Raw genomic sequence first — 26820 nt, 5'->3', positions numbered from 1 at the left:
TAGAATGTCCCCCCTCCTCACATCCATCCCTTCAAATCCATACCTCCGTTCAGGTCCTTCCTTCTACTGTAGGCTGTTCTTGATCCATCTTATTCCAGATCCTTAGATCACTTTAATTAAATTACTTTTATTTATATCTGTGTACATATTCTATTCCCCCTGAAGATTTTAAGATCCTTAAGAGAAGGAGTCTTTGTTGTTATTTGGGTCTTTGCATCCCCAGTACCTAACAATGCCTGCACATTGTAAGGGGTCCTTAATAAATGTTTGTTGAATTAAATGGAATGGGTATGATGGGTGAGAGTGGAAAAGATTACAAGTCACCCAAGAGGCACTGTTCCTCTTCAGGACATATGTGGAAGCCAGGTAGATCCTCTCTAGCTAGCTGTCTTAATAGACAAACATCAGGTTTACCAATTATCAGATGAATGTTTTCTCGTACAGTGCCAAGAAGCCATACCAACTGTCCCCGCCCCCAGTGTGGAGATGCACCAGAACCATCTCCTTTGCCTTCTAACACATTCAGATCTTGCTTATATTGGAAAAAAAAAATCTTCTCTAAATGGTGCCTTACCCACCCTACCCCACCCCCTGCCTTGAGCAACCACTCTATTTCTATCCTTTCATTCACTGTCATACTTTTCTATTAAGTGGTTACCCTCTCTACCTCCTTAAATACACTCTAAGCCTTAGAGTCTAAGGTCTCTCCCAGCTTGTGAGCCCAAGTTTCCACGAGCCATCATTCTTGCCTCAACAACTAGCTACTTGGCTTTAGTCCCCATCGCCATACTGAAGCCCTTCTCTCCATGGTCACTCATGACCCCCCAGTCATCAAATCTCATTATCTTTTCTCAGCCTGCATTCTCCTGGACATTTCTGTATCAGCTGACACTGCCAACCACCCGCTCCTGCCTTGCTTTCCATGATACTACCCTCGCCTAGATCTCCTCCTACCCCTGTGTATTCTTCTTGGCCCCCTTACTGTGGCCTCTCCCATTTTTTCTTTAGCTATATTATTTATCAAACACACCAGCTTCTTGAATCATCAAACTAGCTTCCTCTTGTAAATAGCTACTCTATGGTAACCTATGGTATTATAAGGCCAGTGGTCCTTCTCCTCCCTTCTGATCCCATCCCTTGCCAAGTCATCCACTCCAATGATTTTTTTTTAATCTCTCTCTTATCTCCAACCAACTTCCTTATCTCTTCCTCCAATCCTTTATCTGAGCACAGAAATCTCAACCTGGACTCCTACTGGCACCTCATATTCAACATGTCCAAAAGGGAGCTTAGCTTTTCCCCAAAACCCATCCTTCCCCTTAACTTCCTTATTTCTATCAATGGCATCACCATTCTCCTGGTCAGTTGGGCTAAAAATCTCAAGTATCGCTTCTGACTTTCTTTCTTACACTCACATCCACCCACTCACACACGTCTCAGCAGTCACTAAGTCTTATAAAGTTTTTTCTCTTCCATCTGCCCAACCCTTCTTATTCCTAGTCACTATCTGAGGCCAAGCCCTCACAGCTTTTTGCCTAGACTACTATAATTACCTCCTAGCCATTCTTCCGATCTCCAGTCTCTCTTCCTTCCACTGGGCATACAACCAGGTTTTCCTCTCTAAAATGTCATGTTTGTCATATACCTTCCATGGCTCCCCATAGAGTATACAACCTACAGAGTACCGACCAAATGATCCAGTTTGACATCTGAAGCAACACATAGTCCAGTCCCGCCTTACTTTTATGCCTTCACCTCATGCCACTGTCTAACCAAGTTAAGGTCAGGCTGGTCTCCCTGCTCTCTTTCCTACATCCCCTGCACACCACGTCTGCACCCCCATCACTGCCATCCCCTCTGGTGGGCCCATCTAGACCCTGCCCGTCGTCTGAGGCTCAACTCCACACAACTAGAGAATTTTAGGGCTAGGAGACTGAAGGGGTCTGGCTGGCGCAGCACAACCTGATGCCTTTCTCTTCTGAACCCCTAGAGCACTGACTGTTACTCCCTAGGCCTGTAGCAAAGGCTGCTTGGTGTTGTTAGGAAGGCCTTGCATGCATATTATCTCCTCAATATTGTGAGCTCCTCCAAGGCTTAATCATTTCTGTCTCCCTTAAGAGGACCGGGCTCGTAGTAGGATAATACTCAGAGTAATAACTACAGAGCTGATAGAAACACTGTTGTTGTTGACTCATGCCCAGCTCTTCATGACTCCATGAAGCACACCAGGCTCTTCTCTCCTCCACTATCTCTCAAAGTCTGTCCAAGATCATGGTTGTTGTTTCCATGACACTGTCTATCCATCTCAGCCTCTGCCATGCCCTCTTCCTTTTGCCTTCCATCTTTCCCAACATCAGAGTTTTTTTCTAGTGAGTCCTGTCTTCTCATTATGCGACCAAAGCATTTAAGCTTCAGCATTTGACCTTCCAGTGAACAGCCTGAATTAATTTCTTTAAGTATTAACCTTACATAGGGATCTTAGACATCATCTATTTCAATCTCCTTATTTTACAGAAGAGAAAATTAAGGCTCAGAGACGGCAATAGTTTGCTTAAGGTCACATAGTAGTTAAGTGGGTGACTCAGACACAAATCTCATGACTCCAAATCCACAGTTCTTTCCATTGCACCATATCTCTTCTGGCTAATTAACTACATGCTCATAGTTCACCATTTAGAGCTAGAAGGAACCTTTGAGATGATCCAGTCCAACTCCCTCATTTTTCAGAGGAAAAAATCATGACCCAGAGATTCAGTTGCAGAATTCACTTGCCCAAGTTCACAGAGGTCAAAATTAGCAGATTAGCAGGACCAGGACTGAACCCTCCATGCGTGCATACACAAGCAGCCCCACTGTCCTGCTGGGGGATACTTGTAGAATTTCTGGCACCCCCAGCTCCAGGGTATCTTCTTTACCCAAATTCCCCCTACCCTTCCCCCCCTTCTCACCCCCTGCCTCTGGATGGCCTCTCTCAGCAGTTGTACCACATCCTGGCCTTCGACGCCACTGCACCTGAAGCCTTTGGTCCAGGAAATAAGGGTGCTCTGGGGACGGAGCAAAAAGGAGCAATTAATTAATCCTTTCTGCTGCCATCCCTCTGTTTCCCTCCCCTAGGAGATGCTCATCAAGGGAGCTGGCAGCCAGTTCCTAACTCACCATAGGCTGAAAGCCCACAAGTCTCCCCCATCTTACCTGGTCAAGGCCTGTCTGGTGACAGGGGAAGGAAAAGTTGAAGCCCAGCTGGATGGGCTGGGACCCCACCTTCAGCCGCTCCAAGAATTCCACCAAGCAGCCAGCAGCAAAGTCAAAGAGCTGTAGGAACAGGAAGTGAGGTTGCTGGGGGAGATCAGGGAAACCAGGGACAAGTGAGGAAGAGGAGAGGCCAGGCCACAGTGCAGTGGGAGGCTCTGACCTCCATGGTGGTTATCCCTCAGCCATTCGACAAAGTTCAGCTTCTAGGAACATGAACACTGCACACCAATCCATTCTGCCCAAACCATCTGGCCTAACAGCCAGAGACCAGGCCTCTGGAAAGGCCCAACATATAATATGCCTCCAGGGGACACTGGACATCAAGTTGTCCCCCCAGGGATTGCCAGAGCTTTTAGGGTACTCCTTAGACATGCTGGTCCCTGAGTGTATGGCCATTACAGACCCAGTGGCTTACCTGTTGACCAGTGCCAAGTGTGATTTCCATGGGGATGGTGAACTCCCAGCTTATCGGTTCTTTTCTCGGGCCAGAAATGCCTGGTGAGTGTCACCCACAGCACCCGCAAAGTAGCTCCTGAGGTCCCTAGCTCCAACACCAGGAAATTGCCCTGCTCTGGGGTTGGGGATGGAAGAATGGAAGAGAGAAATATGCACAGGAAAGATGCTTCCTGCTCCTACCCTTCCCAGGAGAGCCCTCCCCCATAAGTCCTCCCCTATCTCTAGCCCCTTGCCTTCCTGCCTCGCCCACTAAACCTTCCCCAGGGTGGGTATAGAATAGTAAGCTGGAGGCATAGCTGCTAGAGAAGAAAGAAGAGAGAGAGGCTATCTACTGGCCCTTCTCTGTGGTCCCAAACCCTGGCCCTGGGGCCTGGCTCAGGGAGCTGGGGTCAGGAGCGACTTGCTCTTGGGATACATCTGCTTCTGGGGCCTGATCCTACCAAAGCCCTGAAACCCACCAGTGCCGTGGGGGGTGGACCGAACATAGGTGGGCAGCATCCGGACTGTGGGAGAGGGGTTCGTCTGCCCACTCAAGGCCCGCTCCATGTCCCGCAGGACAGCTGCCTGGATCTGCCGCAACTGCTCCTCCCTCACGTCAAAACTGTTTCAGGCACTGCTGCACCTGGAGAAAGAGGATGAACAAGCAGGGGTCGTCCTGCACGTGGCAAAAGCCTGGGCTTGGGCTGGCATCTGCCACTCACGCATCAGCTGCCTCTCCCAAAGGCCTGGGACGAGTGGCTTCCATCCTCTCACCTTGAAGTAACAACCACTGTAGCTCATGCTTAGAGTCTGCAAAGGTTTATAAAACACTTCCTCAAAAGAGGCTCTATCTGTGGATAGAGTGTTGGGACAGGGTTTAGGAAGATCCAAGTTCAAATACTGCCTCTGAAGCTTACTTCGCTATGAGATTCTGGGCAAGTCATTTAACCTCTGTTTTCCTCAGTTTCCTCTACTGTAAAATGGGAATAACAATAGCACCTACCTCTCAGAGTTATTGAGAGAATCAAACAAGATAACAGTTATAAAGTGCTTAGCACAGTTGCTGGAACACAGTAGGTGCTTAACAGATGTTTGTTTCCTTCCAAAGAAGTCTGTGAGGTAAAGTCTGTGAGATATAGAAAAGGGGAAAAGAGGAAGCTCATGATGGAAAATGACTATTTTCTCAGTAAAGTAGGAGGTCAGGAAATTTGCTAAGAGGGAGAAGAGTGTATTGAGATTGAGGAAACCAAACGTTTCCCCAGCCACTGTCGGGAGTGAGATAGAGAGCTATTACCGCTCCCTTCTTATAGAAAGAAAGACTGAGTCTTGGCAAAGTGACTTGTCCAAGGGCACACAGTTGGAATCAGAGATTTAGAGCTGGAAAGGATTGGAAGGATCATCTAACACTTTTCATTTGACAGATGAGAGCACTGAAGTCCAGAGGAAGAAACTGGATAGCCCAAAGCAAGGCAACTTTAACAGAACTAGGGTTTGAATGGATTTCTCTCTCCAAATACAGTTTTTTTATGTGACACCAGGCTTCTGCACACATATACGCAGCCACAAACCATCAGGACTGGGGTCTAGGGAAAGAGAGAGGCTCCTTCTATTCCCCAACCCCCTCTTTTATCTTCAACTGATTTATTCTCTATCTCATTCCCCACAGTGGCTGGGGAAACCATTGCTTTCCTCAATCTCCATATACTGTGCTCCCTCTTAATAAATTTCCTGACTTCCTACTTTACTGAAAAAAAATAGTTACCTTCCATCGTAAGCTTCCTCTTTTCCCCTTTTCTACATCTCAAAACTCTTCCACATCATCCTGTATTCTTCTCTCTTTTGCTCCAGTCTCTAAGGAAGAAGTGACCCTCTTTCTAGCCAAGGCCAATGATTTGGCTTGTGTCCCTGACCCCACACTTTCCCATCTCCTCTGGAAATGGACTCCTTTGATTATCCCTGCTTTGTGTTATCTTCAACCTCTTTCAATTTCTGGTTCCCTCCCCTCCTGCCTTCAAACAAGTTCAAGTCCTCCCCAAGCTTAAAAAAAAATCCTTCACTTAACTGCCATCCCCTCAAGCTATCACAACCAGACTCTCAGCAAAAGCACTCTATACTTACCGTCTCCATTTTCTCGTCTCCTTTCTCACTACTTTTAATCTGGCTTTCAGTCCTACACTTCAGTGAAACCACTCTCTCCATGAGTATCAATGCTCAGAGCCACAGTTAGGGATTCCAGAACCTGGAGCAAACTCAGGTGAGGTAGGCAACTAGAGAGACAACCCACCCATGGTGGAAGTTCCACCCCCATTCCACTCCCACTCCCACTCCCAGAGCTCCACTGCTGAGGATCCCTGCTTTCTTACTGCATTTTCTTTACTCTCTACATTACTGCATGTGGTGATCTCATCGCCTCCCATGGATTTAAATTACCATCTCTGGTCTCATATCTACCTCTCCTGTCCCAGTCTCTCTGCTGACCCCCATTTTCACCTCTCTGACTGCCTTTCAGACATCTTGAACTGGATGTAGACATCTTACACTCGGTACGTCCAAAATGGAATTCATTGTATTTTCCCCTAAATCTCACCCTAATCTACCTTCTCTGTTACTGTTGGGGGCATCACCATCTTCCCAGTTCCTCAGGCTCACAGGAGTCATCCTCAACCCCTGACTATCTCTCCATTTCCATTCTCTTGCCAAAGACTGTTTATTTCACCTTTGTGACATCTCTTGGTTATGGCCCCTTCTCTCCTCTGACACTCCACCATGCTAATCAAAGCCCTCATCACCTCACACCTGGACTATTGCCATAACGTGCTGGTGGGTACGCCTGCCTCAACTCTCTTCCCACTCCAATCCATTCTCCATTCAGCCACCAAAATGATTTTCCTGACGTGCAGGTCCTACTATGTCTCACACACACACAACCCCACCCGCCACCACCACCACTACTTAACAATCTCCTTACTGCCTCCAGGATCACATACAAAATGCTCTGTTTGACATTCAAAGTCCTTCATAACCTAGTCCCCTCCTGCTTTTTTTTTTCTACTGAACTTTTTTTATCTTTATTTTTTTTAATTAATTTATTTGCAGTTTTCAACATTCACTTCCAAAAGCTTTTGAGTTTTAAATTTTCTCCTCACCTCCCTCCCCAAGACAGTGTGTAATCTGATATAGGCTCTACATGTACATTCCTATTAAACATATTTTCACATTAGTCATGTTGTAAAGAAGAATTAGAACCCATAGGAGGAACCACCAGAAAGAAGAAACAAAACAAAACAGAAGGTCCCCTCCTACTTTTTAGTCCTCTTACACCTTACTCCTGCTAGGTACTCTGATCCTGTGACACTACCCTCCAGGCTATTCCACAAACAAGACACTCCATCTCTCTATTCTGACATTTTCTCTGTCCCCCATGCCCGGAATGTTATCCTTCCTCAATCAATCAATCGATAAACGTTTATTAAGTGTCCCCTATGTACCAGACACCGTGCTAAGCTCCTATCTGTACCTACTGACTTACCTGGCTTCCTTCAAAGCCAAATTAAAATCCCATCTTCTTCAAGAGGCCCTTCCCAGCCTCTCTTAATTCTAGTGCCTTCCCTCTTAATTATTTCCTATTTATCCTATATATAGCTTGTGTGTGTGTGTATTTGTTTGTCACATCCCCCTTATGCTGTGAGTCCCTTGAGGGCAGGGACTGTCTTTTGCCTCCTTTTTGTATCCCTGGCACATAGTAGGTGCTTAATAAATGTTGATTGATGTAGCTCTTAGAAGGTGAGCACTTCCTTATCCCACTATGACCAGTCTGGCCTCAGAACTCCTGTCTTGATAGTTAGGCAAGACCAGGCACTAGCCATCTGCTCTCTCACTTCTCAGGTCCCCCCACACCCCTATTTCTTACCTCTTCCTCAAATACTGATAATCAAATCAGCAGGACCTTTGTTGCTATAAGCTACAAGCTCCTTTCCTGGACCACCACTCCCTGCTCCCTCAGACCTCTCCATGGCAAGTAGCCTTGTATTTCCTGTGCCCCCATCCCATTCTTCCCTACCTTTCCATTGTACTCTCTCAAATCCTAGTCTTACTTTTAGAGAAACTACTTTTCATATCAGACCTCTGTTCTCCTCTGGCAAAGAAGTGGCTGTGGCACAGTGCATAGAGTGCTGGGCCTGGAGTCAGGAAGACCTGAGTTCAAATCCAACCTTAGATGCTTACTAGCTGTGTGACCCTAGGCAAGTCACTTAACCTCTGTTTGCCTCAGTTTCCCCAAGTGTAAAATGGTGATATTAATGGCATCTACCTCCCAGGGTTGTTGTGAGGATCAAATGAGATAATACTTGTAAAAGTGCTTAGCAAGTGCCTGCCATATAGTAGGTGCTACTTAAATGCTTATTCCTTTCCTCCCTCCCCTAGAAATTACTTTTTGTATTACATTCTGTCTTTACTTATCTGTGTGTATGGTATTCCTTCTCCCTCCCTCTCTCCAAGAAGGCAAGATCCTATAGGGCAATAAATGTTTCATTTTTGTTGTGGTATCTCTAGCTGTAAGCACAGTACCTAGCATACAGTCAGTGCTTAATAAATGTTTGTTGAGTTGAGTTAAAATCCTTAGTCTCCTTCAAGGCTTGGCTCAGAGGCCACTTCCTGATCATTCCCTTCCCTCTACTCAGTTGTTCGCATTATTTTGTATTTTCAACTGTGTATTTACTTTAATATACTTTGCATTTTTTTTTTATCTTCATACATGTTGTATCATTCCTACTGGAATGGAGGATGCTGACTCCCTTGTACATAGTAGGTGCTTAATAAATGTTGGTCGAATTAAATATGCTCAATGACCATTTGTTGGGGACACTGTAGATGAAATCATCATGCATGGACAAGTTGGATTAACTTATGAAATTCCTTTTAGCTCTAAGATTCTGTTATTTTACTGCCCAAAAAGGGCACTAGGTTCTGGCCAGGCTGGTGTCTGAAGCCAGAAGATGCATCCACAGATCACACAGATGCTTGAAGGCTTCCTTCCCATCGTCAGAGCTCTGGTTCTGGTGCTTCTCACTTGGGATCCCCTAATTACCCTGTTCCTAGCCATGACCCGGGCCAGAGAATGCCTGACTTCTCTCTGAGCACAGAAGAAACACCTCCTTCCAGACCAAATGCAGCCACTACAAGGGGCATGATCTTGGCCATGTCATGTCATTTCTGTGAAACTGTCTTCTCATCTATGAAATGAGTAAAGTTGAACTCAATGCCCACTAAAGGGATCTTTCAGAATGAGTTTATTAGGGGACAGCTAGGTGGTACAGGGGATAGAGCACCAGCCCTGGATTCAGGAGGATCTGAGTTCAAATCCAGCCTCAGACACATAACACTTACTAGAGTGTGACCCTGGGCAAGTCACTTAAACCTCATTGCCAAGCCAAAAAAAAAAAATCTCTATTCAGAATGAGTTTATTAATGAACCCTTGACACAGGCAGGGCATCTCACAGCACAGCACCCTCAGCCTCATCGAGCAGGACCAAGAGGCCCTTCTAACCTCATGATTTCTCACTCTCATTCCCTTTGCTTTTACTTCTCCCATACCTACTCATTCTCAAATGTAGTCACCTGGTACATACAAACGTAGCTGTTTTCACAAAGAGAGATAACTGCCTATAGCAAAAAAGAGATTCTGATAGGTGTGGGGACATAAAAAGTGGAAGAGAAGGGGGAAGCTTGGTGGCACAGTGGATAGAGCTCTGGCCTCAGAGTCAGGAGGACCTGAGTTCAGATCTGGTCTCAGACACTTGACACTTACTAGCTTATGTGACCCTGGGCAAGTCATTTAACCCTGATTGCCTCACAGGAAAAAAAAAGTGGAAGAGAACAGGGTCCACAAACAGTCAGATTAATGGGTAGGTCAGATAGAATTGGATCAAAGAGAGGATGATGTGGATCTTCACTGTCAAAGGCCTGGGCTCAATAAAGTTCCCCAGTCCTCAGCTCCTGCACATCCTAAGTGACAACGATGCCTCTCTCCTTGATACTGGACTGTAATGAATTCCTTGAAGCTGGCAATCACCAGAGGATGTAAGATGTAGTGGAAAGTGCTGGACCTGATGTCAAGAGAGACCTGGGTTCAAATCCTACCTTAACCATGGGTACTTTGTTTCCTCACCTGTAAAATGGGAATAATAATACCTATAGTACCTACCTAATAGGGTTAGTGTGGATTTAATCTCATTTGATATGATAATACATAATAGGTACTTTGTAAACTTCAAAGTTCTCTACCATATAATGTCTAATATTGCAATTATCTGCCTTTGCCACAGAATTAACAGGTGCTGGGGCAGTGGAGGAAAACATCGAGACAAGAAATTTTGGGGAGCCCACAGGCTCTGTGTCCCTACCAAACCAAAGCACATGCTAATAATACTCTGGTAGTTGAAATGCGGCTCCTAGCATTCATCTCATCTTGTACGTCTTTCATGCACTGCTTAGCTCAGGGTGTGTCTTGGAGGTCTGTGGCTGGGGCAGCCTCTGGAAAGGCAGCGTGGTACCAAGGAAAGGGAGGCAGAGGACGTGAATCTGGATCCTGACTCTTCTGCTTCCTAAGCTGTGTGGCCTTGGCCAAAGCAGTTCACTTCTCTGTGCCTTGGGCTCCTCATCCCTCATACGAGAGCTATCACATTTGGACTACTTACCACAGCGAGTTGTCGTGAGGAAAAGCCTTTGTAAACCCTCCAGGTCACCGAGAGGTAATTATTACTTAGCTCTGACTCAGTGACACAGAGGGCCGGGAGGGCGATGTAATCAAAGGAGCTCTGAGGAGACCCTAGGATCTGGCACCTGCTTCTCCAAAGACTCTCAGTGGACCATTATTCAAGGTATTTTCCCTTTTCTGGGCCTCAGTTTCTTTCTCTATCCAGTGAGGAGAGTTAGACTAAAGGATTACTAAAAGTTGTTTGAGTTTATGAGTGTACAGATTTAATAAAACTTCAGAATTATGAAAAGCCAGAACAGACCCCTCTCCGAAATCATTTTGTCCACCTCCCTCTCTCTTTGTGTAGCTTCCTGAATGCTCCTGGGATGGAAAGAAGAGGACAAGCCAGCTGGTCGTAGCACCAAAGATCTAGAGATTTTAGAAACCTCCAAGGCCATTTAGCTAATCCCCATCCCTCCACCCACCTCACTGACAGAGAAAATTGAGGCTGAGAGAGGGAAAGCGATCTGCCCAAGGCCATTGAGCTAGCAAGTGGGAGGGAATCAAGGGCTCTTTCCATTCTCCCATGACACCACCTCAGTGATGCAGGGCAGAAAAGGCTGTCTAGGAAAGGTGCCCAGGCAGTACCAACCTATCTCAGAGCTAAGGAGCATCATTATTGACAGCATAATAACAGCAGCTCTCATTTCCATAGTACTTAAGCTTTTTACAAAGCACTTTCTTCCCCTTGGCTCTGGGAGGAAGAGACTCAAAGTGCCATTAGACTGTTTTACAGAGGAAGAAACTAAGACTCAGAGAGAAATGACTTGCCCAGGCTAACATAGCCAGTAAGGGCCAGGGCCTTGAGCCCAGGTCTCCTGGCTTGGTCCAGTGTTCCCTCTCCTATATCATGCTGCTTCTCACAGTGCTGCCGAACCACAGGGACAGGCTTGCTGACTGAGGCGAACCAGGTGGGTTTGTGGGAGAGGAAGGCAGCCAGGCAGCATGTTCAGGACTGGTCAGTCACCAAGCTTACCAACTCCAGGTTCTTCTCATTCATGGCCCTTGAGTTCTCAGGCAGAGCAGAGTCCATCGAAGTTCCAAGATAGGGGGCTGCCTGTGGGAGGAAGGACAGTAAGGGGTAAGGGGATGCCCAGCTCATCTCATGACCTTAAGCCTCTCCAGCTTTGTCCTCTTCCATAGAACCTGGCAAAGAGTTGTGAGTAGAATTGGCTCCACCGCCTGTCTCTGGGGTCCTCATCAAGTGGGAAATGTGAGGCCCTCCCACCCCTTCTGCTCTTTCCCATTGAGTCATTCACTCCTTTATCACATGGAATACACACATCATAAACATATACATTCATACAGCTACACTCAGAGACACCCTTCCCCTAGACATATAAGCATACTTTCAATTCAGTAAACATTTAGTGCACCTACTGTGTAGAAAAACACTGGTAGACACCAGATATACCAAAACAAAATAGCATCTAACCTCAAGAAGCTTACATTCTACAGCATGCACACAGATAAGCAAACGTGAGGTGAGAGAGAAAACACTAATGATTGGGGGATCAGGAAAGGCAAACCATGGGAGGTAGCACCTGGGCTGAACTTAAAAATAGGCCTCTGAGAGGTGCGGCCGAGGAGCGAGTACATTAAGGCCTATGGGAAGGAAGCTGATGGCAGTGGCAGTATTTCTGCTACCTAGGAGAAGCTGTCTTCAAGCCCTGGAGTTCAGAGTTGCATTAGGGCTAAAGCTGATCGGGCATCCTCCTCACTAAGTCAAGCACCAAAATGGGGAGCCCCTACCCCAAGGGCAGGGGAGGGAGAAGAGGTCACCAAAGGCCTAAGAAGGGGTGAAATAGCTGGGCTGGAAAAGGAGCAGGTCAAAACTCCCATGCTAATCAGTGGTAGGACCAACTTGTGAGTGATTGTTGTATTCCACCCTGGACAAGAAAGGGAGAGTCAGTCTCCCAAAAAAGGACATACTAAAACTTCCTTATTACTTTAAAACTTAAAATATTAAATATTATTTATTTAATTATTAAATATTGGTATTAAAATATTAAGAAATACTATTTTCTCTAGCTTAAAAGACCTTTCCAGACCTTTCCCTTTAGGAAAGTAAGTAGAACAAAATGACTTTCTTAGAGAACTGGATTATGGGTGATAACTAAATTGTTGAAAAAAGAATAATTCTTCATGATATAGCATAACCTTTTCCATCCCTGCAGTGATAAGGCAGTCACTTTCCCCATCCCCTAAAATAAAAACAAATAAACAAGAAAAAACATCCTCCTCCATCTAGATATTTCTATTAATTGCTGAAGAGTCTCAGAAATGCCTTAAAGAGAGTGGTCTGGGAAGGAATGGGATGGTGACTTTCGTTACCAAATTTTTCAAAATATTACCCCAAACCATATTTTAACATAGTATGACTTTTTTCTTTCTTCAAAAGTCCTATGAAATGTTACCTCAAATTGTTTTGGGAAGAGAGTCGTGTCTGAGAGTATGGGGGGGCAAGAGCAGGGACTGTGCCAATTTGAATCTCTCTTTAGACTAGAAATTCTTAGATATTAGAATAATTTTAAATTAAATAAAATTGTTTTCTGTCAGACTTGTGCCTAAAATGCAGAATAAAATGTTTTTTTCTTCTATACCCTTCTCCTTGCCAAGGCCAATCTCTCTGCTTGTGCCTTTGATCCTATCTCTTCCCATCTCATTGGCAGATGTTTAGAACAAACATCAGCCTCCCTCCAATCTTCAGGCTTTCCTAACCTACAAGCCCAATTTCTTATAGCTCTCAAACATAACCAGTTCTCCTTCATCCTTAAGCCAAAATATTGGTTTGCAGGGATCCTGACGTACAGTTTAGTGGCTCTTTATTTGAGTTTAACACTACTGCCCTAAGTCATTAACCCAGACCTCTTCTCTCTTTCACAGTCAAACTAGAAAAAGCTGTCTGTAATCTGTATGTATACTTCTTCTCCTATCATTTTCTCGAGCTCTTCAATCAGGTTTCTGAGCTAACATTCAACCGAAATTGTCCTCTCCAAAGTTACCATTGATTTCTTATTAGTTAGATCACATGCCCTTTTCTAAATCCTCATCCTTCTAGAATTTTCTGTAACTTTTGGTACTGTTGACCACCATCTCCTCCTGCATATTCACTCTTCCGGGGTTTGGTGACACCGCTCTATTTTGATTTTACTCCTTCCCAGCAGACCACTCCTATCTCAGCTTTCTTTGTTGGGTCATCATCCATGCCCTTGCCCCCTAACTATGGGTCTGTGGCTCTGTCCTGGGTTCTCTCCTCTCTCTACATTCTTCCTCAGTGATTTCATCAGCTCCTCTGGGTTTAATTATCATCCCTAGACAGATGACTCCCAAGACTATATATCTGTCCCCAAACTCCTTTCTGAGGTCCCAACTGCACTTCTGATTGGCATCTCAAACTCAACATGTCCTAAACAGAGTCATTCTCCTCCCCCAGCAAAAGTGCCCTTCTTTCTAACTTCACTATTCCTTCCTGTTACCACTATAGCTTCAACTCTCCCCCACCCCTCATATTCAATCAGTTACCATCTCATAGATCCTACCTACACAATATCTCTTGCATCTATCCCCTTCTCTCCACTCATTCAACCACAACCCTAGGGTTCAAGCCCTCATTCAAGCCTAGACTGTTGAGATAGCCTCCTAATTGGTTTATCCTCTTTTCAAATCCACAATCCAAAAAAGCTGCCTAAAGGATATTCCTAAAGCACAATTCTGCCCATGTCATTCCCTTGCTCAATAAATTCCAGTGACTTCCTAATAACTCTAGAATCAAATATAAACTACTTTTATTTGGTTTTTAAAGCCCCCACTACATACAATCTGGCTGCAACTTACCTTTCCAAATTCATTACCTATTAGTCCCCTTCGTACACTTGACGATCCAATCAAAAGGGCCTTCTTACTGTTCCCCATCCACAATGTTCATCTCCTGGCTCCGTGTCTTTGCACACGCTGCATCTCATACCTAGAATGTACTTTCTCCTCTCTACCTCTTAATAGTCCTAGTTTTCTTCAGAGCTCAGATTAAGTACCACCTCCTACACAAAGACTTTCTAGATCCCCTCTAGCTGCTAGGAGAATTCCTCCCCGCCCCCCCATTACCATGCATTTACTTCATATGAATTTACCATGTATAAATATTTATTATTATGCAAATATGTATTATTAGTATTATGTATTTCTCCCTCTGATAGAATGTAAGCTCCCTGAGGACAAGGACAGCTTCATTTTTGTCTAAGTATCTCCAATGCCTGGCACATACTAAGTGCTCAACAAATTTCTTGCTTATTGATTAGAAAATGGAATGCCAAGTTCCTAGAACAACTAGAAGTCTGTTTAGCAGGAATATACAGTGCACGAAGGGGAATAACGTGAAATAAATTGATAAGGTAGGTTGAAGCCCGATTGCAAAAAGCCTTGAAGACCAGGCTGGAAAAATGTGTGCTTTATCTTAGGGGTGGGAGTTATGGAGGTTTTTTGAATAGTAGAATGATATAATCAGACTCATGCCTTATTCTGGGGGCTATGTGGAGGATTAAATGGAGAGGGAAGAGACTAGGCAGGGGGACCATGGATGAAGCTACTGAAGTAGTGGAAATCATGAAAGCTTAAACTAGCGGGGTGGCAACGTGAATATAGAGAAGGAGATAGAGGTGAGAAATGGTATGGAGGTAGAATCAATAAGACAAGGAGACTAGGAAATTTGTTGGATATAGGGGTGAGTGACATAGTGAAGAGTCAAGACTCATCTTGCAGTTGTGAACCTGGGTGGCTAGGAGCAGTTTGGGGGATGTTGAATTTGAGATGTTGACAGGGAATTGAGAGAACTGTGGGGATCAAACTGACTCATCTTGTAAAACTGACTCCATTTTGAGACCTAAGTTTGATTTTCCCATAAATTCTACTTGCTTGCTAATCATGGGAATTGAGTAATATTCTGTTTCACATCTGAAAAAGTCTACCTTTTCCTGCTCCCAACTCTTGAAACTCACAGATCCTCCTTACTCCCAACTGGAAAAGTCTCTAATCTCTCCTCCAAATACAAATCAGATTACCTAATCTTGTTTATTACCTAATCCTGGTTTATATCCTGATAATTGTTTCTTTTAATGCATAAAAATCTATCTCCCTCTGTATTCATGGTCCAGTGACAAGCTGAAGAAGCTTGGTCCTGATTTATTATGCAATTGGCATGCATTGATATGCTTGGAAGCACAAACCTTTGTTCCCTCAGTTATTTCAGATTTCACCCATCACAGTTCCTAAGTGGAAATATCCAACAGGTAATTGGTGATGGATTGGAATTCATGACATCTATATCTATATATAGATATAGATGTAGATATACAGATATAGATAGATAAATATAGATATATAGACACACACACATATATTTTTACATGTGACTGATAAGGAATTAGTTCATGAGGAGAGACTAAAGATGAGAGAAAGGTAATAGGATGGAGAAAGCTCCTGGAGGAAATAGGAAGAGATAAGATTTAATAACAACAATGATTATAATAACAGCAGCCAACATTTATGGAGTACTTTGTTTGCAAAGTACATTACATATATTATTTCATTTGAGCTTCATAACAAGTTGTGAAGAAGTTATTATTCTCATTTTACAGATGAGGAAATCGAGATAGAAGTTAACCAACTTGCTTAGGCTAATATAGCTAGTTTCAGAGGTTCCCAAAGTGGGCAGTATGGGTGCTAGAATGATCCAGGGGGGCAGTAGTAGCCTCGGGTGCAATTGCAGGGCATTGAATAAAAATAAGGGGGCGGTGGAAGCATTAGGAAAGAAGAGAATTTTGAAAAACCATTAAAACGTTTCATCTGTTGTGTAACAGAGCTGAAGTCATAGTGATTACATTATTTTCCAAATAAACACACAAAATGAAAGTTATAACTGATCAATGGTCAAGTCCGCTGACAGTGTTGGCAGGCAAGCGTGTCATGTAATGACTTGTTTACAATACATTACTATATGTATAGTATACATGTATATGATACATGACACAATATTGCATCATCAAAATTTCAATGCAGGGAAAAAATACAGATTTACAATAAATTATTAAATTTAAGATGCATCATTTAAAAAAATACATATATATTTTTTTGAAATGAGGCAAATTTTAAAAATGTTAAAGGGTTAAAGAAAGATTTCCAGGGGGGCGCTGAGTAAAAAAAAATTTTTAAAAGGGGGCAGTAAGCCAAATAAATTTGGGAACCTCTTCTAGTACCTCTTTGAGACAAGATTTGAAGTCAGGTCTTTCTAATTCAAAGTCTAGACCCTATCCACTATGCCACTTAATCATCAAAAGCCTAAGGAAAGGGCTGGCTTTGGCAAGAAGGGCCAGAAGGGGCTTCCCTTCCCCGCTCCTCCTGGGTGGAGTGCGGGGTTTGCGGAGCCAGCAGGGCTACTGAGGAGCGAGCAGGCTGGTGGCAGAGGTGCTCCTCAACATGACCAGCTTCCGGTTCGAACTGATAAGCTGTGCCTTTTTTCTGGGTGTGAATAGTAACAACACAATATATATGCCTTTCCTTTTGAACATCTGGGAAGATGTGGCTCTCTCTGGCTTCCTTTCCTCTTACCATCTTTTTTTCTTTTTTCTTTCTTATTTTTGTTTTCACTGGGTCTGTTTTCAAATTTCTCTTACGTTAATTGTAATATCTTTGTAAACTAAATGCCTACAGGAATACAAAGCACTCCTTGCTTGTAGCACTGTTTTATTTTCACATTTTATAAAGTTAGTTCCAGTTTGGGGAACCCAGACAAAACTTTCAAGTGGGATATACTCTATATACTTGAGCAGGATTAGGGACAAAGGGGTAGCTAGGTGGTGCAGTGGATAGAGCACCAGCCCTGAAGTCAGGAGGACCTGAGTTCAAATCCGGACTCAGACATATAACACTTACTAGCTGTGTGACCCTGGGCATGTCACTTAACCCCAACTGCCTAAAAAAAAAAAAAAAGGATTAGCGACAAGGCATTTGTGAAAGCCAGGCAAAAATCACATACTGTTTTTAAAGTGCTTCTTGTGCCAGAATCAGTCACCTAACCCTAGTCTTTCCTTTACTTGAGAGTAGTTTTTAATCAATTGCTGGTTGAGGGCTTCATTTCCAATCTACCGCTGTCAGTCCTCTTCTTGGGCCTCATCAAATGAATATCAGGGAACAGAACCCAAGTATAGAGCTAGGCAAAAAGAAGTTTCCAAATGCTTGTTAAATGGCATGATGTAGCTCATTTGTAATACTCTTTTTCAGACTTCTGTGTAAGGCATGGAACTGATACTTAGGCCCTGCTTACTTAGGCACTGGACTCTCCAACCCTGGCAAACTGTATTGTAGACTTTCAGGCCAGGAACAGAACTATGAAACTAAGTACAAAACAGTTGTCCTTATTTCACATGTTTGTACATATAATGCCTTGAATACCATGTAGGGTGACTAGGTGTTCCATATTATTTTAGTTTTTAATTATGTTTAAATTGAAGTCAAGAAAAAATACTTCAAAGTCCAAAGACTATGGGAGTTTTATTGTAACTTACAAAAAATAAATACAACCCTAACTAAAAAAAAGGGCCAGAAGGGGAGACGAGGACCCTCATGACATATTCTTTTCATAAAAGCAAAGAGAAGCAGGAAGGGTAGCATAGCATTATTAAGAAAAGAAAAGGTTTGAAACAAGCATTGCAGGAAGTATGAGAAAGAGGGTCAATAAGAGAATAAAAGGATTACCTTGCAGCAGTGAAAACCCAACTGATTAGATCATATGAATTTGTCAGGGACCTAGTCAGCAAGGATATGTGACTTCCTCCAAGAACATTCAGCCACTTGAAAGCCGGAGAGAAGGTAGTTGGTGAGTATGACCAAGGGTTAAGGATAAACAGATAAACAAGTGCTGGTAGTCGGGAAGCAAGGGATTCAGGGGTGGAGGGCAATATAGCTGAACTGATAAACCAGACGGCTGAGACAATGAAGGGGGAAGTGAGGCCAGGGCAGGAGTGATGGCCTGGGAAAACAGGGAGGGATGCTGGGGCTGAAGCTTGCATTACAAACCAAGGACAGGTTTATGAGGAATAACACAATACACACGGTCATCTGATACCCACCCCAAACAGGAAACGACATGTATATAGAAACATAGACATCCTTCCTTCTCAGATTCACAGATAAACACTCTTCTCCTAACACCTACTTGTAAGGGAGACATAGAGGGAGACACAGGCATGGGCATGCCACTAAGACAGACACATATACACTTTCCTCCTCCAACATACACATCAAACTCAGTCACACACAGGGCATCCTCAAGGTCTTAGTGCAGCTTTAAGTTTTAATAATCTTTAATAACTTTTAATAGTTATTAAAAACTTAAAACTGCACTAAGACTTTAGAGATTGTGTGCGTGTGCATGTGTGCGTGTGTGTGTGTCTGTGTGCGCGTGTGCATAATTATCTAAAGTAATCATATGGAGTGAAAAGGGAAGGTAAAGTCCGTAAGAGGTCAATCCTGGCCTGTCTAAAGAGTTTTGCTTTACAAAGCATTTTCAAATCAAATTTTAAATGTTCTTATCTGATTATCAGAACTCTGTAAGGTAAAGGCAGGGGTTGTCCTTATTGTAGGGAAAGGAAGAGGAGTGGAATAAACATTTATAGAGTACCTACTATGTGTCATGCACTGTACTAAGTGCTTTTTACAAGTGATCCTTATGGCCATACCATTGTTGGAGTGGGTACAATTATCATGGGGCTGCTAGATGGTGTAATGAACAGAGCCTGAAGATCTGACTTCAGATCTGGCCTCAGACACTTACTAGCTGTATGACCCTGGGCAAGTCACTTAACCCTGTTTGCCTCAGTTTCCTCATTGGTAAAACGAGCTGGAGAAGGAAATGGTAAACCCCTCTAGTACATTGCCAAGAAAACCCCAAATGGGGTCACAAAGACTCGGACATGACTGAAAATGACTGAATAACAACATCAACACTATTGTTATCCTCATTTCACAGATGAGGAAACTGAGGCAAACTGGTTAAGTACTTGCCCAGCGTCAAATAGATAGTGTCTGAGGACAGATTTGAATGTAGGTCCTCCTCCTGACTGGAGGCCCAGCAGTCTATCTACTGAGCCACCAGCTGTCTACAGAGAAAGAAACCAAAAGTAAGTCTTTGTCTGTACATGAGGCTAGACAGGACAGATGTGGGTGTCTCTCCTCTCTCTCCACACACACACACTTTACCACATACGGATGTTTATATTTCTGTATGTATACACGTACCTATACTCATACATATACAAGTTATACTATATATATGTATATATACTATATATACATGTATATATACCATATATATATATATGAAGATATATATACTATATATATGAAGGATATATATATTATATATACATATATATGCAATATATATGTATAAACCCTTTCATGCACAAAGCACATATAAGACAGATAAATATACCATACTATATATACACATTTATATATGTAGATATAGATAAACATACAAAGAGAGATTCCCACCTCCCTAGAGACATGCAGAGATAAAAGCTTAGCTTCTTCCTCTGTATAAAGGGTTTACCCTTTGCCTTGGCTATCTCACAGGGTTATTCTGATGATCAAAGATAAAAGAATGGATCCGAAAATGCTTTGTAAAGTGTAATCCCTCTCTTACGAAGCCACTGGGAAGGTGGTTAAGATTCAGTCCTCAGATGATAGTCATGTTGCCTCTATCTATTCAAAGTAGAAATTGGCCTTTCATTGAGTGTATGTGAAAAAGGGTGGAGAGTGGACCTTGTATGTATGTGAGTTTCAAATTCAATGTTTTGTTTCAATTTTAGTCTGAAATTTAGCCCTAAGAGGCGGTAAGTTGAACACAACACTACTGACTAATTTACAGAAAAACACCCTAGGGAAAGTTTGGGAGAAGGTCAGCGTGAGTCATTTGGCTTCTGGAACCCTGTCCATGCCTTGGTATGTTGGGTTATTTTTGCATGGTGGCAGGTTCACTATTTCACCTACTTAAGGACCAAAATCTCACCACCTGTGGAAAAACAGGCTTATTTTTCTTATAGTTTTTGTTTTTGTCATAATAATAAACTGTTTCATGAATTCTTTTTCAATGTATAGCCCCTGAAATAGATCAGGATTGTTACACACGCTTAATATATTCTCCTATATAATCACATCTTCCTCTTCCTCTCTGTAGAAGTACTTCATATGATCCTGGCTTTCAGGCCAATGCCTGTCACCCCAGGGGTCCAGGCAGACCCCAGCTGAAGAGATGTCCAAAGCGGAGGGCCTAGAGTCAGCCACTCCTACATCTTCACCCCTTTCCACCACACCCTCTACCAAGCCCTAGATTGCCAAATTCTAATAGTTCCTCCTTCTCTTTGCTAAATCAGATAATGGAGAAGATATATGATAAGAGTCCCTCTTTCCCCTCTATTCTCCCTCTACTATACAGAGATGTACTCATAGAGTCAGGATCAGGAGGCTGAAGCCCCCTTGCCTCCTACCTCTTTCCCTCTAGTAGGACCAAGTAGAAGCCATGGGATGGAATACAGTGGGATGGGGAGGAAGGGGGAGGATGAAGAAAGGAATACAGGAGGCTTAGAGACTGAGTTAATTCCTCACTGGTCTTACCTTGGGATAAGGATTGTGATGCTCCTTTAATCCTTCTCTTGAGTCTTCCTGGGGCACAAGTTTACCTCTCTCTTAATTTCTTTCAGAATCCTTCTTAGTGACCCGGTTCTGCTCCAGAGAGTGAAACTAAGCTGTGAGACACTGAATTATAAGGCTTCCAGCCCCGCCTCTTTCCTCCAAAGGCACTTGCCCCATAGCCCATGCCCAATTGTATAGGTGGATGACCTTCTGGGCTGGGTCTCTGGTCTGCCTGGAAAGGAGCTCAAGAAGCAGAACTAGAAGTCTTTCAGGGTCAGGAAGAGGACACAGAAGTTGGAGCTCAAAGGGGTACTGATAGCTGTCATTGATAAGGTAATAAGGTTTGCAAAGCACTCTAGATATATTTTTATCAGGTTCCCATTTTACACATGAGGAAACTGAGGCTGAGAGAGATTACATGATTTACTCCTGGTCACATACCTTGTAAAGTGGAATTCAAACCAAGGTCTCTCCAGACCAGCACTCTTTCTACTGTACAAGGAATGCTTAATTCATAAATATTTTTTGAATGGAGGACTTCAAGGTCCTTGAGGGAGGGGAGACCCCTCTGGGAGGGTATGTTTTGTTCATTTTATGGGTCCTTTCTACAGGTACAGGCCCTAACTGTCTTTGCTGTTAACATCCTAGTAACTATTCTTGGAAATTTCACAAGAGCTCAAATTTCACATGATATAAAACAGGAAGAGACCTTGGAGGTCACCCACTCCAACCTTCTCATGTTAAAGATGAGGAAATGGAGGCTCAGAAGTTATGACTTGTTCAAGATCCCACAGGAAGTAAGTGGCAAAGTTAGGATTTTAATCCAGACTCTTAGAGCTTACCTTCAGCTCTTTTCCATTGTGCCACACTGCCTCCCCTCCTCTCCCCAAGGGTAGCCAGCATTCAGAGTCCTAGGGGGGTTAGAGAACCAGAGAGAGGATGACCAGAGAAGGAAGAAATTAATGATTTAAGTAAATTGAGAGAGTCAGGTGATCAAACTAAGGGAAAGTGGGAGGATGAGGAATTAAACTACAGACAGACCCCCCCACAACACACCTGCTTCCATTTGCCTCTTGGTTTCATGAATTGATATTTCTAAGTGGGAGGCAGAGCAGAACCCAAAGAGCAGAAAGAGAAGGAGATGAGGGACAAGGATATATCATATGTCCACGTGGAGTTAGTCTCATGGTATATACAGAGAATGAATGAATGAATGATTGAATGAATGAATGAATGAATGAATGAATGAATGAATGAACAAATAGGAATTTATTAAGGGCTTATTACTGACTAGGCTGTATGCTAAGCACTTGGCTTAGTGAGGCCATGGTGTTTTGGAATCATTGATCCCTGGGGAGTTAAAGTGTGGTGGGTATAGGGAGAAAGCCCAGTTTTCTTTCTTATCCACCTACCCATCCATCATTCCCCCTCACTTCACCAGTGTTGAATATTTGTGACCCTGGGAACTCATCTATGATACTTTGACCACCCTCTCTTCTCAGACCTCAGCAGAAACGACTCAGGACTCTGAACCCAAAGAGTATTGGAAAACAAGCAATGCTTCTAGCCCATTACCCACAGCCATCATCCTAAGAAGCAATCCCTGTGGATGGGAAGACCAGCAGCTGCTCCTGCAGGAGCTACAGCTACAGATACTGAAGACCCAGAAAGCAAAATACTCACCACCAAGATACTTGGCCCTCTTAAATAGTTCAACATCAGAAACTGGTATGATTTTTATCAATGGCAATGGTGCTAAAAAACAGGCATCACTATTTGCTTTGCCACTGTACCCTACAGGCCATAAGATCTTTCCATATGACTTGAAGTTTAAATCTTCTGTATATGTTGTATCCCCAGTTAGAATGTGAACTCCTTGTGAACAGAGATCGTCTTACTTTTCAACTTGTATCATTAGTGTTCAGTAGTGCTTTGCTAAATAAATGTGTTGTTGGTTTAAAAAAAAAAAGAATAATGTACAAAGTAAATTAATTTAAGGACCTTGGAAAAGGGCAGGTATATAGGAATGGGGAAGAAAATGTAGGAGCAGACTAACATCAAAATAGTGTAAATAGGGATAAAATTCATAGGAATGAAATACTGACAAGACAAAAACCAATACAAAAGAAATAAAAGGAGAAAAACACAAGTCTAACAATCACAACCTTAAATGTGAATGTATTAAACCATCCAATGAAATCAGAGTAACAGAATAGATAAGAAAACAAAACCTGACTACTGTATGTGAGAAACATGTGATGTCTGTCTCTAACTCTAGCTAGCATTTCTATAGCATTATAAGACTTGCAAACCACTTTACAAATATCAGCTCATTTTGTCCTCATAAGAAGCCTGGGAGGTGGGCACCATTTACAGATGAGGAAATCGAGGCCCAGGTTCACACGACTAGTAAGTGTTTGAAGGCTAGGTTTGAACTCGGGTCTTCCTGACTCCTGGTCCAGTGGACTTGTCCTTTCTAGACTTTAGTTCCTTGATCTATAAAATGATGGGTTGAATGAGATGGTCTCTAAAGTCCCTTTCCAAGATAGACTCCAGCTCTGACATTATGTCCATTGATTCATTCAATATGAAGTGCCTGTAGTAGAACACTGTTCTAACCACTGGGAAAGACAGCTTAGATAATGTTCCAGGCAGCACTGAGTAGTGGACTGAGAAAGACCTGAATTTGAATCCCCTCTCAGACACTTACTAGCTATGTGATCTTAGGCAAATCATTTCTTGTCTCTCCTCACATGTCAAATAAGGCGGCTGGATGTGAAGGCATCTAGGGTTCCTTTCAGTTTTAAGTCTATAGACTTTAAAGTGCTAGAGAAACTTAAGATTGCTTAGGGGAGGCAGTATGGGGATAATGGGAGGAGCCCTGGACTCAAGAGTTAGGAAACCCAGGTCCAAAAGCTGACTCCGCCTGTTTCTAGAATAGAGATAATGCTCTTACTCTTTTGTACAAGCATCCCAGATTTGTGGTGAGGCGTGGTCAGCGAACTTCAAAGTACCATAGAAATGTGAATCGTTATCACAAATGATGCCAAGTCACACAGTGTAGTGAGGTGAAGACGTAGGACTAGAATGCAGGTCTTTTGGCCCTCAAGCCTGTGCCTTTCCCCTACCGACTTACCTCCCTTTTCAACGTGATTTACTATTGGCTTAGGCCAAGGCGTACAGGAAAGCACAACGCCGCTGAAGGAAGGGAGGCTGTTTTAAACACAACTTCTTCTGGAGAAGGTGACAAGGACCAGTGGAGAGCCATTCTTCAGGGATGAAAGCAGGATTGGAATAATTATCAATAAGATGAATACACAGTATTTTGTCACACAAGAAAGTGTGGCCAAATGGGTAGTCATTCATTCCTCTCCTACAAACAGAGGGAAGCTAATTTTAACTATCAGGCCACTAGGTGGCACAGTGGACGGAGAACTGGACCTGAAGTGAAAAAAGACCCCAGTCCAAATTTAGTCTCAGACACTTACTAGCTGTGTGACCCTGAGCAAGTCACTTGTCTGCCTCAGTTTCTTCATCGGTAAAATGAGGATAATAATAGCATCTACTTCACATGGATGTTCAAATGAGATATTTGTAAAGAGTTGTATAAGTCTTAAAGCACTGTACAATTACTATTGCTTCCTATCTTTTTTTTTTAATTTTAAATGCTATTTTTTCCCTTTTTTTGGTTAGACGATGGGGTTAAGTGACTTGCCCAGGGTCACACAGCTAGTAAGTGTCAAGTGTCTCAGGCTAGATTTGAACTCAGGTCCTCCTGATGCCAGGGCTGGTGCTTTATCCACTGCACCCCCAGCTGCCCCATATTTTTTTTATTTTAAATGGAACACTTCAATTAAATTCAAGAATACTGTTAATTTTAAAAGCATGATAAAGAATTAAACTAATATACGAATATGTACATATATATTATTGTTTCCTATCTTTTGGGAAATTCTGAGACCAATGTCCTTCTGTGAGCAGTGTCCTGAACTAGTCAAGTACCCACATAGGAGGACACATGTAAGCCTCAGAGCTTCTCATCAGGGTCAGCATTTGATGGATACCAAGTCTGAAAGACGGAGAACCCATTTCTTTCTGCACCAGGGAAGCCCCTTCCAATTTTTTTTCCCCCAAACACTGGGAGAAATTACTTTTTGTCCTGCACAGTTTTCATTTACAATTTCTTGAAATATAGCTCTGAAAAAACAGGCTTTTTTAAAAAGTCCACTGTGTTTTAAATGGAGCTACTTGACTACACCTTTAAACCCAAATCAGTCCGGCTTTCATTGAATGGCTGACATAACTGCCCCCAGCCCAAGCCTGGTTAGTTCAGAGTTTATTTTTGATTGCATAGAATGAGTGCAAATAGCAATTGTTTTCTGTTCAGGCCAGAAACCCTGAGGGTCTTTCCTTCACAGATTTTGTGCTGACAAATTGGGCCACCTTTTGTCTCAATTCTGGCCTGGCCCTTAGTCACTGAATGGATGCTGCCTCAGACAAAATGAGACCTGGTAAAGACCTTAATTTAGAAAGGCCAAGCTCAACCACTCCGTTCTGTGCCACGGCCAGGCCATTCTTTTTGACTTTTGTCTTGCCACTGGACTTCGATGACTCTGGAGAAGACAGTGAGGCTGAGAACTTTATGCAACTCTGCCTCATTTAAACCCAATTCAGGCACAGGTCAAAACATCACCCTCATGATGTCATTGGTTCTCTTTGAGAACCAAGTATGGAAAAATAGCAGAGACCCAATCATCAATGACTTCAATCACATGCTCTCTAATGGTGCATTGAGAAATTGAATCAAGAAGCCAGTGAGTCTTTGGAGAATCTCAAATGTGAGGCTCTGAGAGGCCTGAAACAGCAGCCTTACCTCACCTTCTACATAGGCAAGCCTGGGCCCACTCCCAGACATGGTCTTTGCTAGTATCCTAAGGTATATGATACCACCAGACTTCTCCGTCTCTTCTTCCAAGTTCAATACAAATTCACTCTCTCATGTTTGCATCTCTGTGCTTTGTCTGAGATGTATATGCATAGACACACCATCCCTCTTTTTTTTCTGATTTTGGATTCAGAGTCTTCCTGAATTCTTCAAAGCCAGGTGAGTAACAAAAGAAATAGCCCAGGCTTGAGACTATCGAGAGGCAGTGGGACATAGGGGAAAAGTGTCTTAGACTCAGAAAACCTGGGTAAAAATTCTGGTTTTGCAACTTTTCTTAAGCAAATTACTTCTCTACGGGATTCAAATTTCTCCATCTACAAAACAAGGGAGTTTGACTAGGAATAATTGAGGGAAGCATGCTTCCAATGCTCTCCTAGAGAAAGGTAGGCTCCAGTCAGCTGTTCTTTCTAGAGGGAACACAGTGAGAGGAAGGGGCCCCAAAGACCCCTTTGAGAGCCGAGGGCAACAAAACAAGGTGTCAGGAGCTCGTTCCCAGCATCAAAGGTCAGTGACCAACAAGAAAAAATCTGCACGTAGTTCAAACTCACGCTCTTAGCTTCTGACCCCAGATGTTAAAGAAGGCTAAAGTATAAAGAAGGAAGACACTAAGAGCTAATGTTTCCAAGTCTGGGGCCAAACATGACAGTACTATCATCACATCTTCTATGATTTCTGACTCTTCTAGCTCTGGACCTGCCCTATACGCAGAATTTAATCTAACTAGATGGTGTAAGGCTTTAAAAA

The 26820-nt window shown here is 43.1% G+C and overlaps 1 protein-coding gene across 1 annotated transcript in view; it reads right to left on the bottom strand.

The window, feature by feature from the left end:
* The window catches only part of HK3 (hexokinase 3), a 51702-nt gene extending 30417 nt beyond the window's left edge, over positions 1-21285 (bottom strand). The window contains 8 exon segments of the mRNA XM_020998646.2: positions 2949-3044; positions 3193-3312; positions 3668-3748; positions 3750-3823; positions 4167-4308; positions 4310-4330; positions 11419-11499; positions 21114-21285. Of these exon segments, the coding sequence (XP_020854305.1) occupies positions 2949-3044; positions 3193-3312; positions 3668-3748; positions 3750-3823; positions 4167-4308; positions 4310-4330; positions 11419-11475 (591 nt within the window). The 5' untranslated portion in view covers positions 11476-11499; positions 21114-21285.
* Between the last annotated feature and the right edge of the window lie 5535 nt (positions 21286-26820).

Source organism: Phascolarctos cinereus, unplaced genomic scaffold, assembly GCF_003287225.1.
Source record: "Phascolarctos cinereus isolate Bilbo 61053 unplaced genomic scaffold, phaCin_HiC Scaffold_2;HRSCAF=192, whole genome shotgun sequence".
Classification (NCBI taxonomy): Eukaryota; Metazoa; Chordata; class Mammalia; order Diprotodontia; family Phascolarctidae; genus Phascolarctos; species Phascolarctos cinereus.
Note: the sequence above shows the minus strand (reverse complement) of the source record. Positions and strands in the feature narration are given on the sequence as shown.